This window comes from Neolamprologus multifasciatus, chromosome 19 (assembly GCF_963576455.1).
Source record: "Neolamprologus multifasciatus chromosome 19, fNeoMul1.2, whole genome shotgun sequence".
In the NCBI taxonomy this organism is placed as follows: Eukaryota; Metazoa; Chordata; class Actinopteri; order Cichliformes; family Cichlidae; genus Neolamprologus; species Neolamprologus multifasciatus.
This window is the reverse complement of record NC_140457.1, coordinates 20,344,025-20,361,623: the sequence shown is the minus strand read 5'-3', so window position 1 is coordinate 20,361,623 and position 17,599 is coordinate 20,344,025. Positions and strand designations below refer to the sequence as shown.

At 40.8% G+C, this 17,599-nt stretch overlaps 2 protein-coding genes across 3 annotated transcripts; one reads left to right on the top strand and one right to left on the bottom strand.

The window, feature by feature from the left end:
* The first annotated feature begins 85 nt into the window (after positions 1–85).
* Positions 86–4,311, top strand: vash1 (vasohibin 1). Its single transcript, XM_085142517.1, has 7 exons — positions 86–1,171; positions 1,402–1,490; positions 1,865–1,921; positions 2,287–2,361; positions 3,004–3,385; positions 3,915–4,024; positions 4,184–4,311. Exons 1-7 carry the CDS (start codon positions 950–952, stop codon positions 4,254–4,256), a joined length of 1,008 nt encoding a protein of 335 aa, XP_084998643.1. The 5' UTR covers positions 86–949; the 3' UTR covers positions 4,257–4,311.
* On the bottom strand, positions 4,263–15,277 carry angel1 (angel homolog 1 (Drosophila)). Of its 2 annotated transcripts, none has more exons than XM_085142515.1 (10): positions 15,152–15,277; positions 13,770–14,645; positions 13,430–13,659; positions 13,275–13,344; positions 12,743–13,182; positions 12,520–12,655; positions 12,285–12,395; positions 12,141–12,174; positions 9,116–9,276; positions 4,263–9,012 (listed from the first exon to the last, which is right to left on the bottom strand). In XM_085142515.1, the coding sequence occupies exons 1-10, from the start codon at positions 15,216–15,218 to the stop codon at positions 8,852–8,854; spliced, it is 2,286 nt and encodes a 761-aa protein (XP_084998641.1). In that variant the 5' UTR covers positions 15,219–15,277; the 3' UTR covers positions 4,263–8,851. The 2 variants fall into 2 exon arrangements, with proteins under 2 accessions (XP_084998641.1, XP_084998642.1); XM_085142516.1 differs by having other exon boundaries at positions 15,070–15,233.
* Positions 15,278–17,599: the final 2,322 nt, after the last annotated feature.

Here is a 17,599-nt window from a genome sequence, read left to right as displayed (position 1 = left end):
GTCTTTCATTTTTCCATGTTAAATGTGTAAAGTGATGTTTACTCAGAGCTAATTTAACATTTAACAGTAATGTGACATTTTATAATCAAGAAGTACATTTCCTTCTTTTCTACTTGTAGTATACTGTTAAATTGGAAAATTGAAATATAAGCTAAAGCAGACCTCAGGTTGACAGCTTACGAGGAGCACCTAAATGCATCATCGTACCCCTGCTGAGATCATCCGCTATGTGGGGAGCATGCGCAGGAGAAGAGATTTGGGGAGTGTCTGAGCAGCTCGTTGGATGTGAATAACCGCAGACGCTGAAGCCAAGAAGAGCATCTGCATGAACAATGAACCGGCGGACTTGGACGGAAATCGTTTGGTGAAACGGACAAAGTGAACGTGTGAGCAGCACCGGGGAGATGGAAATGCAGGAGAGCGGCGATTTGCTGGATGTCTGTGGCGTGAATGACCTCTAACGAAAGGGGGAATTAGGAATTTATACTTTGTTGTCTGCAAAGTCAATCCTCGCATCGAGAGTGTTAATGTTGGCTGGCTTGTGTTTGGTTGTTGATGAACATTAACAGCAAGGCCAAGCATTTTATACCTTAAGTAGCCTTATTGTCTCGATTTATTTATTTCAATTTCTGGTCATTGAATGGCCTTTAGTCTACTATTGTTTATTTCAAAGTATCTAATACTTATTGCATTACGATTTTAATACACGTTATTAAACCACTGCCTCATATTTACGTGCTCTGACACAGAGGCGAATATTAATTATAGCAGACCAGCCTTTCTTTTATGAAATACTGATGCCATAATCCACTCGGTGTCATGAGTTGGCCATCTGTCGTGGACACCTACTTAAACCTGCAAGCAGATTAATCAAGGTGTAAGGATTTAAAGGCATCAGTCAGGACGTTTCTGTGCCAGACCTCTGCTGGGCTTCCTGGTAAAGGAGGGGATGCACTTGGCCACAGTTGGCTCATTGGAGGAGAGAGACGAGGAGCAGGAGGATGAAGGCGACGAAGAGTTGAGGGATGGAGGGGTGCCTTTCTATGTGAACAGAAGTGGCTTCCCGGTGGATGAGGAGACTTGGGAGAGGATGTGGCGCCATGTGGCTCGAATCCATCCCAGCGGTGAAGCATTGGCGAAGGAGATAAGAGGTGCCACTGACCTGCCCAAGGTAAAGCCCAAAGGAAGGAGGAAGGAAATGCAGCTGCTCACACAGCACTGAATATATAATGCGTGTTTTGTGCAAACTTCCCTGCACAGGAAATTTCTATTTTGCTACTTTTGCTATTAGTTATACAAAACAGAAGAGCACAGAGGTCAAACAATGCTACATTCACCAGCTGCAATGAATATTGGGATTGTGTTATGGTAATGCAGATGTTTGGATGCTCTGTCCCACAGATTCCAATACCAAGTGTGCCTACATACCAGCCTACCACCACTATCCCACAGCGCCTGGAAGCCATACAGAAGTACATCAGGGAATTGCAGTATCCTTTGAGCAAGTCGGTTAGAACTAAATCAGTGATAACAGGGTGCATTTAAAATGATTTTGAGACTATATAGATTGTTTATAGATTTTACACACCGATCATAGGAAATGTGGATGTTAAAGTGCAGAATCCCACTGACCCACTGTTTTTTTCATAGTTTAAAATATGGGCCAGACAGCTGAAATATAATGTAGGCCACCACAGATGCTATATTAGGTGAAAGCTTGATTTCCAGCCAGAGAAGGATTTCATCCATTATTAACCAACAGCCTATGACTCCCACAGAGCACTTTAAGGAGCTGCCTTTTCCTTTCTCTTAAAACATTTGTCATGTTGCCTTCTCGCAGTATGACCTTAACTGTGCTTTACAGGTACAATCACACAGGAACGCAGTTTTTTGAAATAAAGAAAAGCCGCCCTCTTACTGCGTAAGGAATTCTTCAGTCACAGATATTTACAGCAGCAATCACAAGATGTCTGGGATGAGGGTCTTTGATTTCTTAATATTTACCCAGTGTTGCTGGGAGTGCATGCATATGGATCTCTCTGGTTTACTTCAGGGCTTTGTGTGTACGAGTGTGTGTCAATCAGCACAGGGCTGGAAAACACTTTCCCTGACCCCACTTTATTAGATTTAGTAGCGCCAATATTATTTCCCTGGCTCAATGACAATGCTTTTGTTTTCATGAAATCAATAACAATGTGTTCGTGTAACTGGTAGTGCAGTAGGCTGCTGTCTCCTAACTCAGAATGACATTAAATGGTACTCTCGTTTTTCTTTTGTTTTGCGCAGGTTAATGGACATTGCTAAGGAGATGACGCGGGAGGCTCTGCCAATCAAATGTCTGGAGGCAGTGATCTTGGGAATGTATCTTTATGACCACAGAGGACGTGGTGCAGGTCTTAATTTATTGTTTTGTTGGCAGCACTTTACAATACAGCCTGAGACTAAGGGCGTAATTATCCTGTAATTAAATTAAATGTCAATAATTTTATTAAAAATTACAATGTAATCATATTTCTACACAAATACTTAAGGGTAGGTAAACAAGAAATAATTATACTGTATGTAAATTTAAGTACTGCATAATTTCCTGGTAGTTTAGTGAAAAAACAAACAGTAATTTTAAAACATTAATGGATACATCAATACATATGCATAAAATTCAATGAAATTCCATTTAATTGCTATGGAATTGCACCTTTAGTCACGGCCGTATTATAAAGTGTTACTGTTTTGTTTTCTGCTTCACTCCAGTGGAGCCTGACAGAATGGGTTGACAAATGGATTCATAAATTTGTTTTTTGGCAGATCTACCGTATGTTTTCTCATCAAATTTTGGCTTCAGATATTATCTAATATAGCGGAACAAAACAGATGGATTTTCTACATAATAAGAAGCAGCAGGCTTCACCCGATATGCCCGGTTTTAGATCAATTTGTACAGACGTTTTTTAGACTTAGGATTTGAAGGTCAGTTGTACGTTTCCTTGACTCAGCTTGATGCAGTTACCTCACCAACAACATGCCTGCCGTGGAGCGCTTCCCCCTCAGCTTTAAATCTCAGTTCTCAGGGAACCACTTCCACCACATTGTGCTGGGAGTCCACAGCGGGGGGCGCTTCGGAGCGCTGGGCATGAGCCGAAGAGAGGACCTCATGTTTAAGCCCCTGGAATTTCGAACACTACTGGACTTGGTCCAGGAGTTTGAAGGAGCATACAGGGGCTACTGGCACACCTTACGAAAAGTCAAGATTGGCCAGTACGTTTCCCACGATCCTCACAGCGTGGAGCAGATAGAATGGAAACATTCGATACTTGATGTAGACAAGCTCACCAAGGAGGAGCTACGGAAGGAGCTGGAGAGACATACTCGAGACATGAGGCTAAAGGTAGAGTGGCGCAGATAATAATAATAATAATAATAATGGATTGGATTTATATAGCGCTTTTCAAGGCACTCAAAGCGCTTTACAATGCCACTGTTCATTCACTCTCACATTTACACACTGGTGGAGGCAAGCTACAGTTGTAGATGGACTGCCGTTTCTGCTTATCAAATTCCCTTTGACGTGCTCTCTCTTCATGCGTGGTGACACTGATTTGAACCACTGTTTGAAGAGCAATCTCTCTCAAACGCTGTTCTCTCATCACCTCTGATGCTCATATAATGAAGGCAGCCTGGATGCTGAGCTCTGCGTATAATAAAACTAATGACTTGACGCTGCTCTGCAGTGCTTTACTCAAGGGTGGCTCTGTCCATCAGTAGCTGATCTTGTGCACTCAGTGCATTGGACAATCACATTAAAGACAGAGACATACTTCAGCCACTGACACTCAGAGTAATGGTGAAAGCACTGGTAGCTCACTCATGATGTTTTCAAGTGAATGAAGCTCTTATGTTCTTTTGTGGTTTTGCAGATAGGAAAGCCTGCACCTCCATCTCCCACCAAAGATAGGAGGAACAGCATGGGTTCACCCCTCAGAGGACCAGGCAGCCCCATACGGAGGATCAGCCGTGTTGAGAGGCGGTATGACTAATCACATGCTCTGCATAGTTCTCAGTATTTGCGCTGGAGATGTCTTGTGATCGAAGGCAAAAAGAAGGAGCTTCTAAATTAGTCACAGTTTGCTTCTTATATGAATAAACCTCGTTGTTGTTTCTAACATTTTTTTTTTTTTTTTTGCAGCCCCTCTGGAGACAAGAAGGTTTTGGAACAAAAATCCTCCACAGATATGAACGGATACCAGATTCGAGTCTGAGGAAGATTTTATTTATTTATTTATTTTAATTAGCAGATTTCAAAGCGCCACACAGGGTGTTAGATTTTGCCATAGAATACGAGCGTAACAGAACACGTTCATTAGAAAATTATATTATTTCCACACGTGCACATATTAACTGCCACCCACTCACAAGTCCTCATGCACAAATTCGATGACCGGGATGCAGCTGCAAGCTGGAAACAAAAAACACAGGGAGAGGCAAAGAATGGGACATGTGTCTGAGAGAGTTTCTGCTTGGTGCTGGAGGACACACGTGCTCATACAGGTTAATGCTATAGCACAGCTAAAGCTGTGAAGCGACATCATCTTTCAAATGTGTTTTGGTTAAAAGAAAAAAGCGCTAAAATGCAGCATAAAAACAGTCAGTATGCTGCATAATGGTACAACAACATAAAAAATGCAATATCAATTTTTAAAAATCTGAGTACAGCAGTGAAATATGGATGCTCTGTGGGTGCAACCACAGCTCAGTGTAAAAAGAAAAATGCCTGCTGTGATGTTTTCACTTCTACTAAATTTAAATTTAATGATCCAATCAGGAACGAAGGGCAGACCGTGTGAGTTGAGCGTTTTGCTGCAAAACAGTTATACCCACTGTGTAGCCTTACCTATTCAGGCTTAAAAACAGTTAAGGAATGCTCTTCATTTGGATAGGCTAAAAAAAATCTTACAATGCACTTTTTCCCTGCCATTTTTACAATGTTTATATGTTACTTGACAAAAATGTTTTTACTTGAATTTGTTATGTGGACCCTTAATTTGGAGTCTCCGTTAACTCCGCCGCCTCTGGACTTCCTGTAACATTAGCTGTCAGTGACAGTACAAGAATCTCCATGTGGGTATGACTGTGTTTACGGTGACCAATCACAGTAGGGCCGAGAGATTTCTAACCCTCGAATCAGGTCGCGAGAGAAGCAGAAGCAGAATTTATTTTTTTTAAGCAGAGTTGACTTGTGAGCGTGTAAATTTCCCTCATGCTTGGGGCTGATCTGAGCGTTGTACACACAGGTACCCCTCTATGCCTCCCTACCCTTTTGTTTTGTTTCTCGCTCAGAGATGCCAACGCTGCTCATTGAATTTGTGCCCACAGATTTAGATTTAGATCATGGAAGTGGCGGTTAATGTGTTACATGTCATATGACGTGAATCTGATATTTTCCAGGGGCCAGTGATTTAACCTAAGGTTTCTTTTTTTGTACACACTGGCCCGTTCACAGGATTCAGTGTTGAATAGATTACCAGCAACTCCTCGCAAACAAACGCCTCATTCAGCTTCCCTGTGTTGTTACAGTATTTTTCTGTAGCAGTTACTGTGCATAGAAATTGGTGCTGGCAGTGCTCCCAACATAAAACAAAGCCGGGGCACAAGTGCAGTAATATGTAAACATTATAAATGACTGAAAAAGCTTTAGCGAAGAAGCTAAAGCTGGACAAAAAGTACCAGCTCAGCTGCTGGACATATCACAGGTCCCTGTGCTGTCTACAGAAGCTCTCGAGGCTCGTCTGCAATCTGTCTAGTTGTACTGTAAGTGTGCAAATAAATGTCATGTAGTATATATCCACTTAGACTCTGCTGGGCAACCATTACTTGTGTAGTGACTAGTTTGCAAACCACTTCCCTCGTGCCTTGTGTGATAATTCAAAGAGGAGGATAAACACTTTTTTAAAAACATCTAACCCATTATTCTTATTGCCCGACTAAACACAAAGCAGCTCTGCTCGTCTGAATCACTATAACATAAACACACGTGTCATCAGTTATTCTAACTGATAAATATAACATCTTTCACATGAGTTAAAGCCGATGAGTAATGCAGCTGTTTATTGTAAAGTAACAACAAGGCGAGTTTGTGTGAACTGTACTTTTATTTGTAGCAACTTTATCAAATGTTTCACTTGCCTTAAGTGGTAACCTAAGTAACTGACTTCCATTTAAACAAAAGTGTATAGCAGTTTGTTTACAGCACTTTTACCTGCATTTTGTATTTTTTTATTGGAAATGCCGTCATTTTATACCCTCGTTGTTGACGATCACCCGTAAATACTTATTGTTTATCACCCTGTTTCGAATGTTGCTGCAGCCAACGTTTTTATCTCTATGGTAGGTGTTGTCCATTCTCATGTCTTATAACACGGTTGTTTTGTATCAAAAACTGTTGATTTGCAGAATCACAATAAAGAGTCACGTTGATTATGGCAACACATCTTTATGTTTTTTTTTATTACCTCCAACAAGAAAGTTAAGGCAGTGGTTTAGTATCTATTTTTTAGTGATAACTGCAGGTTATGGACAGTTTTATGACACTAGATGGGTCTCTTGGACCCTGGTTAAGGTCTTTGTTGAATTTGTCCAATTTTTTAAAGGAATTTCAGATGGTGCTTATCTGCTGTAGATACAGTTTTAGACCTGACACATCTTTGGTCTTCTACTTGTCCAGGTTCTTCAGATTTTTTAAGAACACACTGTATGCTATACTGAGATATCCCAAGTTTTTGTTGTTCTCCTTGATTTAACCGAAGAACTGGAAACAAATTTGCTTTTGTGACAGGCTTCTAGTAACAAAGTTTCTAAATATAGAATTTAAAATTGTTTCTTTGCTCAGCTTTCTATAATGTGTAAACACAAGACAGGTTCGTTGCTTGAATTACGTGCCTTTTTTATGCTTTGAATGAGTCATAGGTCAGTGTTATGTGGTTTAGGAAACGGGTCAGGTACAAGGACTGGACTGAAAATTTGTGAAAAGCAGCAAATGACCAAAGAAAAAAACTTTGAATGCCTGGAGATTACTCAACACCTTGCTTAAAAAATATTAAAAATGTCTGCTAATCCTTAACAAGATCATAAACTCTATACTTAACAAGGAGCCACACTGTAATTCGGTGTCTTTGTGCCAGGCAGGGAATTTTTTGGTTTTCTATCTATCAGCAGTTCATAATGAGCACTGCAGATCCTTCCAGAACAAAGGCACATGATAACAAGAGCACACTGAGCTCTCTAAACACCATCTCTGTCAGGACTACTATACAAATCAAACACTTCTATAACAGGGGAAACACAAGCCTCAGCAAACTAAAGCACTGTCATACTGCGACGGCAGAGTTCAACATACTGGACTTTTAGATTTCAGAATACCTTCAAAATGCTGGAAAGTAAGACCATGCCCAAACTGAATAATCTATTTATAGTTTTACTCCTAGTAGAAATAATAGTCATGGTGTGCTCACACAGGACAAGCAGCTAGCAGGGCAAGGGAATGTCCTAACTTAGGGAGAAATAAAGTATGTTATCTTAAAATGGCTCGTCTCAGTGGGTTAATCGAGGGGGCTGGACTAGTATATGATGAACTGAACTTTAACTGCAATTCACACAAAGTAAACAAAATCATACCAGCAGATTCCTCCGTGATGAGGTAAGGGGTTCATGGTTTTCCTTCATCATAAACCTATATATCTAAACAGCATACTGACAGGGATGATGACACACTCTACAGCAGGGGTGGGCAACTCCAGGCCTCGAGGGCCGGTGTCCCTGCAGGTTTTAGATGTGTCCTTGAACCAACACAGCTGATTTAAATAATAATAATAATAATAATGGATTGGATTTATATAGCGCTTTTCAAGGCACCCAAAGCGCTTTACAATGCCACTATTCATTCACTCACTGGTGGAGGTTGTAGCCACAGCTGCCCTGGGGCAGACTGACAGAAGCGAGGATGCCATATCGCGCCATCGGCCCTTCTGGCCAACAGTAGGCAGCAGGGTAAAGTGTCTTGCCCAAGGACACAACGACCAGGACAGAGAGCCCGGGAATCGAACCGGCAACGTTCTGGTTACAGATGCGCTTCCCAACCCCCTGAGCCATGGTCGCCCGATGGCTAAATTAGCTCCTCAACATGTCCTGAAGTTCTCCAGAGGCCGAACTAATCATGTGATTCAGGTGTGTTGACCCAAGGTGAGATCTAAAACCTGCAGGACACCGGCACTCGGGGCCTGGAATTGCCCACCCCTGCTCTACAGCCTACATTTAACCCTTTCACACTAAGATTCATCATGCATTAACAATCAACACCACACAAATATTAATTCATGTCATCCAGACATCACCAGACAGTAAACACAGGGAGATGCACACATTTAAGGGACATATTTATTCAGCATTATTAACAATCTGAAAAAAATATCCATAGTTTCAAAACTAAATTTAAAAGAAAAAAATTCCACCCCAAACAAAACAACATTCACCAACAGCAACATGAACAGGTCCATGTAGTTTCCACACCAGCAACAAAGCAATCATTGGCTGCATTTTTAAAAGAAACTGTTAAAGCATCATTAAAGAATTGTCACATTTCAGTATTTATCTAATAAAAAGCACAAAAAAGTAAACTGAAAAATGGTGTCCATTAGTTACGTTGCTATTTGGGGAAAAAAAAAATTAAGGTCTATTCAGTTGCAAAACTATGATTTTGTTGCCAGAAGTGAAGCAGAAAAAATGTATTTATAACAAAAACATGTATAAATGAACAGTTGGAAAGAAAATATGTTCCAACATTCAATCACAGTTCTTCCCGTCAAGCACTACTGAGGTCCAGCTGAAATTTGGCGAGAAGACTGAGATGGTCTGATGGGAATATGTGATTGGGAAGGCCATTCATTGACCACAATACATCCTCAGACAGAAGAGAAAGAGACCCGATGAGTTTCAGGCCATTGTTCAGAAAGCTAGCACAAGCTAGGGAAAAGAAACAATAAACAACACAATATATTTAATGTCACAAATAATTAATTTAGAGCTTGAACATCTTAAATATTCTTCGTGTCAGACCTCCTCATACCTTGTCGACCAGTAAGAACACGTTTTGGAGAATAGAAGATGTAGTCGACCGTATGTCCGACCTCCGAATGCAGGGTTGTCACTTCTGGATTTCCAGAACCTGGGAGAATGTGCTTATAAACCGACTCTAGGTTTAACCGATGGCAGACTGTGTGTCTGAACCTGCGAAACCATAGAATTAATGATTAATAGATCTTATTTATACTTCCAGTGGACATATTTTGCTTTTACTTATCATCTTTCATGTGTCTATCCTGTTACAGTGGTGGATGCTCATTAGTTTTGGCCAAAGATACAATTAGGTCAACATATGTACTGTTCTGTGCAAAAGTCTTGAGCCGCCCCTCCTTTCTGGATATCTTGCTTCAAATGACACTTTTGTGTTTTTAAAGTGTTCTTGAGCAGTAGTTCTCCAAGCTTTCTGAAGGTCTTTCAAAGTTATACTTGCACTCCCAACATGAAACCACCTGGTTAGATACCAAACAAGTACTTGGTAAAGATATACATTTGTCAGACCTACCGCTTATCACCCAGCCTCTTAAAAAACATAAATGCTTCCAAAGTATAACAATAGCATCAGTAATACTCTGACAGCCTGGTGGGATGCATATCAAATCACACACTCTGGAGTTAGACCATCCACTAATCTAAGTCACTAATCTTCAATAACCCAGACTTTGCATTCAATTATAGCTTGTTCAATTCAACTATTTGGAAAGAAAAAAAAAGAATTACTCATCTCACTCTTGGCATCACCTTTGCAAAATTGGATTTAGCGACACCGGTTCTTGCATACAGTGCTCTCAGAACACCCCGAGATGCAATCAGGCTCTGCACCTACATGAAGCCCTTTTGGACCCAGATCACTGCACAGCTGTCTTACCTGCTGGGCTGCCACATCCCACCATCTTTCACCTGATCACTGACAGATTCTGGTTAAAGACACTTCTCACATTGAGGTTCCTTGTACATTATACATTCTACACTCGCTCCTATATCCCCCGTGTTTCAATTATTGTATCGTCCGTGTTTTTAAGTCATTTATGTCCTTGTCCTCGATCTGTCTCTTCTAAGTTGCTGTCTCGTTTTGTTCAGAATAAAGTAATAACAAAAAAAAAAGTTCTTACTTGGATATTGGCTGCTTTTTACTCATTTTAGTTCAGTCCTTGAAACAGACCATTTTTGGAAGAATATCTTTTGGTCTTTATTAAGCCACTTCACAGTGACCCATGGATCACTGAAGCATAACAACTCAAGGGATGTTTCTTTAGGCACCTTGTTGCTAGCAGTCTGTCACAAAAAACATAATTAGGTGTACTTTCTTTAGCTGAATCTACAAAAAGTGCCAGTGATAACAAGTCTGACAGGCATAGTACTGTATTTTTGCAAAATTTCAAAAAGCTATTAGCCTAAAACTTGCCAGTGTGCAGTGTCGTTAAAAAGAAAATAGGATAATGGCACAAGTGCAGAAAAAAAGATGCAATAACAAGTCAAAAATAAACTATCAACAGAAAATGGACAGCATTTGAAAATTATTTTGGTAAGAAATAGGAAAAAAAATTCTAGATGGCCCTTCAGTTGATCCTTATTGCTAAAGCCTCATCAGAAACAATTACTGGAAGGGTAGCTACCATACCAAAAGGATGAAGAATGACAAATTACACAAGAACTGGACTGAAAGTCAGTGGTAGCAGGTCTTGTGGGATGAGAATCCATCCATCCATTCTCTTCCACTTATCTTTGTCTATCCCAGCTGTCTTAGGGTATACCCGGTCTGTCACAAGGATAACCGATAGAGACAGACAACCATTCGCACTCACTATGGGCAACCTAACTTAACCAACTACATGTCTTTGAACTGTGGGAGGAAGCTGGAGTACACACAGAAAGACCCCGGCCTGATGGTGAAATTGAACTCAGGACCTTCTTGCTGTGAGGCAACAGTGCTAACCACCATGCCGCTGTGGGATGAGAATCCAAATTTGAAATTTCTCATCCCAACCATTATTAATATTCACAGAGGAGGGAGAAGAGAGGTACAAACGGCCTCTAAAGCAGTGTGTAAAATACAGGAAGGCTCTGTCGTGGGATTTCAGCCAGTGGTGTTGGGGGATCTTGTCAAAACAATGGAATTATGCATGTATAAAAATACTGTGAAGTTTTCACCCACTGTGCCTCACTTATCTGAAGGCAACTGATTGACAAAAGCTAGAATTTTCCGCAAGACAGCCCCAAACATAGTACCAGTGCAGTATAAGCATACCTGGATATGGAGAAAAACACTGAAGCACTGTGGGATCATCTTGACAGAGAATGAGATAAAAGGCAACATCCAAAGAAGAGCTTTGAATGTCCTTCAAAACACCTGAAGATCCATTTATAAAGACCACTTAAATAAATTACAATAAAGTTGCCTAATAGAGTGCTGAAGAATACCAACTATTGACTTTAAAAGCTCATTAGAATTGAACAAACTTTGTATCTTTGTATGCATTTCAATAAATCTCTGCATTTTCCCAAGTTCCTGGTGAAATATAAAGAAATGTAAGGAGGCTTACACAGTACTGAATATGTGATCCGTGTGGCCCAAAAGCTTAGGCTCAGTGTGGGCATCCTTAATACTGTCATCCCAGGTAAACGACTAGATACCAGGTAAACAGCAGCACCATACATCTGCTACATAATGTTTTGTTTACAAAGAGCAGCAAACATAACAAAGGGCTTAAAGGTAAGGTGTCCTTAAAGTGACAGGAGCTAAAACTACTTTTTTCAGACAGCAGATGATGCAGAGCTCTCCACTGAGGTTCACTTCAACATAAATAAGGGCTTTTTAAACCATGTAAAGCTACCATAGGAGAGTCTAAAACTAAAAACATGGAGCTAAAAATCAGCGTAAGCTTATAAGATTGTACATCATACATTAGCTCCATGTGTGATATGTAACTTTCTAAATGGTAGAAAGAATTCAGTTACAGTAACTTTAATATTATGTTGTTTATTGTCTGTTGCTTCTGTGGTAAACTGACCTTTTATCATCAAGATGATTTGCCCTTGAAGCATCTGTGCACAATAAGAAAAAAATGAACAGAGAATCGACATATCATGGTAAGGAAATCAGGAGCTTTAAATGAAAATGCGAGTGCAGTTTCTGTATTGTATTTTTGTTCTACCTGGTGTGATGTCAGTCACCCCTGGAATCTCTTCCAGGTCCCGAGGACGGACACAAGCAGCTGGACAGTAGCGCAGCTGCAGCATGAAGTCGTGGCTGTACTGACATTTCCCTACGCAAGAAGAAGAAATCATCAAGCATCAATAGAAATTATGGAGAAAAGATACCACTGAAGAATGAGACATGCGCTATGGATCAATATTACTATAGTAACAGTGCACCTGACTTCACCTGACCTGATTTCTGTCTCTCAAATATCTCATTGGCAGTAGTGTACTGGCAGCTGCCAGTGATTCCCAGAGAGCTGGGCCAAAGTGGAGCCAACAGTCTGTGGCAATCGGCCTTATATGACAGGTCTTCTTGACCTGATACCTGTCAGTGAATACAGACACTCTTACTGAGGCATGAATAAATAAAAATCGAGACAGGGTGTTACTTAATTAGTTTATATTTTCTTACCATCCATGCTGGCAGGTTTTGGTAGTGGAGTTGGCTGGTAGTGATCAGCTGGTACAGAGGCATGTGTGGGACAGAGTTAAAGTCTCCACACATTATTACGTTACAGTGTTCACCTTTAGCCTTACAGGACTTGATCACGCTGTCAATTTCAGCCAGCAATATTGCTAACTGAGCCAACTTCACGTCCCCCCTCCTGGGGTTGAAAAGCAGGTGGGTGTTGGCTACACAGAGCGGCGAGCCCACCTCCTTCACTTGTGAACCCCGGTTGACCAGTGGCCGAAGAAGCAAAACAATGCCCACATTGTGCCGGTCTAACAGCTCCGTCTCAGGCTTGAAGAACTCCAGGTGAGTGGCAGCCACTTGAGAGAAGCTGCTACGAAAGCAAGTAGCACATCCATCTGTCTTGGTTCCTGTACGCCTCTTGTACACACAAGTGTAGCCTGGATCAACAACATGAACAGAATATGTGTAATGTCTTTGTCAAAACATCCCCCAACATGACTCTTCCACTGTTTTGTCTCAGCTGACCTACCCATCTGAGACAGGGCAGGACGCAGCTGTTCATGGTAGTGGTTCTCCTGAACCTCTTGAAGACACAAAATCTACACAGAGTATTAGCGGACACCTAACATTAGACATAAGATTTTGCAGGTTAAATTTCAGAAACATGAATTTGACATGACTCACGTCTGGTAGCCATTGTTCTATTTCCTTTAAAAGCAGGTTACATCGGTAATGCCAATCCAGCACCTCCAGGGGGCAGTGTGTGTACAGTTGCTGGTTGGCTTCTAGTAAATCCTGAGCAAGGATGTTGTAGGACATTACAGTGAAGTCCATAGTTGCATTAGTGAAGGGTATGAGGGCAGGCTCTGCTGAAGCAGCACTCTCATCCATCTCTACCCAGACTCTCCACATCACTGGAAGAAGGACAGATATACATGGAGCGGGTTACTGAACTGTAAATGAGGGTTTTTTTTTAAAAAGTAAAAATATTAAATTAAAAACAAAATATAGCCTTCATCCTCACCTTCCAAGGGAAGTGCTGGCTGTACAGGAGGGTAATAGCTCAAAGAAGGAAAAGTTATAAGTGGGCACTGCACCTCTTCTGTGAGACCAGGTCCTGCAGGGAAGTGCCAGCTGGTTTGTGCATGGTGCTGCTCGCTGAGCTTAAAGTGGGCCTGAGGATGAGAGAGAAGGGAGGGAAACACCGTCTCGGAAATGCTGACTCCATCATGTGGCTCATCTGCAGCTGGGACTATGTATTCATCCCAGCACTCTTCAAAAGTAGTCTCTAACTTTTCCATGTATGGTATTTGGACTTGGTCTTCTGCTGAGCTGGTCATTTCGTATGTGCTCTTCTTCACTGGAGATCCAGACTCTCCCATGGCTTGTTTCTGTACTTGAGATGTAGTATCTTTTATGCTGTCCTCTGTCTGCAGACACTTTAACTGTTCTTCGAGTGCTTGCTCTGGCATCGTCTCCTTTGCTGGTGAGATTCCCCCATTCTTTGCATCCATATGCAACAACTTATGGTGGGTAATTATTTCTCTATCCTCCTGTTTTGAATCTTGAAGGTTCTCCTGATTTGCTCCATGTCTCTTCCCAGCTTCTTCCTCTTTTACTTCAGATGGTACTTCTGAAGTAATGTTTGAGTTTCCGTCACTCATTGTATCTTTATCCGGGACAGCCGTTGGAGGTTCTTTGTCCATGTTGCTCCTTGTAGTTTTTTCCTCTTCCGGGCTTGGATCTTTTACCCTTTCTTTCGTTTCTCCCTTCGAACCACCGGTTGGGCGGAGCCGCTGCTCCAGCTGCTCTGTCTGCAAATCGGTAAACCTCCGGGTTTTGGCATCCCACGCAGCTTTGTCATTAACCACGGCAGGAGGGAGGCCCTTTTTTGAGGCCTCTGTAAGCCAAGAATACAGTAAGAAAGCAGGTATGCTAAAAGGTACTAAACCTTTTACTTTAAGAGGTCAACGACAACCCATGAAAACACAGACGTGCTTACGGAACATAAACAACACCATAAAAGTCATGTGATAGCGTCTTTGCGTCACAAGGGGGCGTCAAGACCTCAAGAACAGGTGCAAGCTAACTCATGTAGCACTTCATAAAGTTAGCTACACTGCAACAGCTAAATATGTTCTTCGTTACCGTTTTCACAAAGAGGAAACTTTTGGCAAATTGGGGACACCACAACGTGTGTTACACTGAGCTTATAACGGGAAACATTACCAAAAACCTCATGCCGGTGAAGCAGACAGCAAGAAAAGTGCTAACTAAACTTTAGCACTTTTAGCTCCAGGCAGCGTGTCTGGGGAAATACATACGTAGTTTTTTTTTTTCAGTCCGTATATGCTCAGCCGACAATCATAAGTTCAGACACGTTTGCAAATCCACTGTTAGATTTACCTGAGGGTCGAACGGTCAGGTACCGTGATAAATAGTAGAGCACATAAAACATCAGACTGCCAATCATGTTGCGGTACAGAAATCAACGCATGCGCACTCCGAATTTGGTGATAGCTGTGGGAGGGTAGGGGCCTGAAGGCAAAAGTCACGTTTTTTGTGTTTTGTTTTTCCAGTGTGTTACTTTCAGTTGTTACTTTGCGATAATCTGGTCTGGAAAAAACCGGGAAAATATTTATATATTTTTTAAAATGCTTTACAAACATTTCATTGCAATGAGTGGGGCAAACAGACATTTTCTAAAGGCATTGATTCAAACACACACCTGACATGTCTACTTGATCTGAAACCTGCCTTTATCTCATTAAGTCTCGATATAAAGTCAAACTTGACTAATAAATGTAAACACTATTTTAATTTTAAAAGTATTTTTGCCTTCTCGGCCTGATTTCCAGTTGGCCAAGTCCTGTGTTGAAGCCCCTAAATCTGTGACATAGTAAATGAATTAATTCATTTTCTCTTTCTCTGGTGAATACTTGAGCGGGCATATTGTGAATTTTATCTTTTAATTACATTAAATTCAAAAGCTGTACATATTTTTAACCTCTTTATCCCAATTATGTAAGCCATCAATATGTTTGTTACCACAAAATCTAAATTTTATGATGAGGAAAGACCAAGTGATGGGAATAATGGCGTTACAAGTAACGGCGTTACTTTTTTCAGTAACGAGTAATCTAATTACTATTCCTATCGTTACAACGCCATTACAGTTACTAACAAGAAAATGCAGTCTGTTACTATTTTTCAACAAACAGACGGTTGAAGCTGTGTTCAGCTTACCGCATCTTATATCAGTTGTATCAGTTGTATAAGTAGCTGATTTCTCAAATAATTGACTGTTGAGTTCTAACAAAAAACAGAAACAAAACCAAAGATAAATTTTCAGAAATCTGCATGAACACAGCTGCACAGAAATACTAACAAACCTCTTCGTCTTGGCTGTCTATGATTATAAGATCTCCTCCCTGCAGCTGACAGAAATCTCTGGATTCCTTCCATGTTTTGAATTCATTTGATTTCAAGGGGAAGTAGTAACATACAGAGTTCATTAAAATCCATCCTGCAGGACAGTGTTTGCAGCCATCGCCTGTTTCCAAAAAATAATACCACCTTTATAAAAAAAATTATGAAACAAAACATTATGCTTTTACAATTTTATCATATACAGAAACAATGAAACCGGTCTTACTAAGCATTGATAAGCGTGTTCTCATGGCTTCAATTTCCTTTGTAACTTTTTCCATCTGACTTTTATAGTCATTGCTTCGTTTTGTCTGGTGTTCAAGCTCCCAGTTGGTTTGTGTCTGACGGCTCATCTCGCTGTCCACCTGCTTCCTGGCATCCTTCATGGTTTCCACTGCAGTCTTGTAAGTATCCTGGAGGTTGATGAGCTCTTTGCTGATGCGTTCGGTATCATCGAGCGTGAGGTGAGAATCTGTGAGTTTGTTATCTGCAATTGTTGAATACTGTTACTTTTCTTATTCTTAAGTAACAATATTATGAATCAGGTGGTTTGACAACATTGTACATCATCAGTTTTATTTAGAAATGTTATTGTAAATTTCCAAGATTTGTACAAATCATTGTAGCATCAGTACAATGAATCAATAAGCAGGCTGACAGCAAATTACTCACCTCAGCACATTTAATCATTATGTCCATGTTGTAGCACATAGAAATGTTTAGTCACAGACAGACACATTTTCCCTGTAACTGTGCCTTCGCTCTAACTTTTGTTGAAAATGTGATTTATGTGATGATTTTGCCTAATAGTAAACAGAAATATTTGTCTTTTTCAACATCCTTAGAAATGCTGTTCAACAGCTATCACCAAATGGAGAACTCTAAACTCTGCACTGGAAAAAATATCCCTTACTTCACCTGTGATCACACACTTTGGTTTTCCAGTGCAAAGGCAGCTGGCAGAGGAATGGCCAAGGAAAGGAAAGACCTCACTGAGCGAAAAAGATGAGGACAAAAGCTGGTGATTCAGTGCAGCTGGTCTCAGGGGATGAAGAAAAAGCCTGATCAACTTAACAAAGTAACTTGCCCAACACTGGGAAAGAGTGAAAGAGTGACAACTTTGTTATGTGGTGCAAATAAAATCATCTGTAGCTTAATGTGACAAAGAAGGGAACTGTTAAGGAGCTGGAACACCAGTGACCAGTATTTCCATCCATCCCTATAAGAAATCCAAAAACCTGTCTCTATTTTCTGAGATGACTGAGGTCCTTTAACATCTGTACTAAGGCTGTTTTATCAGTCTGTGGTGGCCAGTGCCATCCTCTATGCTGAGGTGAGGGGAGCTTGACTCTCTGACAGAGGTTTCAGAAAGGAGGATGTGTCAAAGTTACGGCCACTATTGGACAAATCCTTCAAACCAAAGTA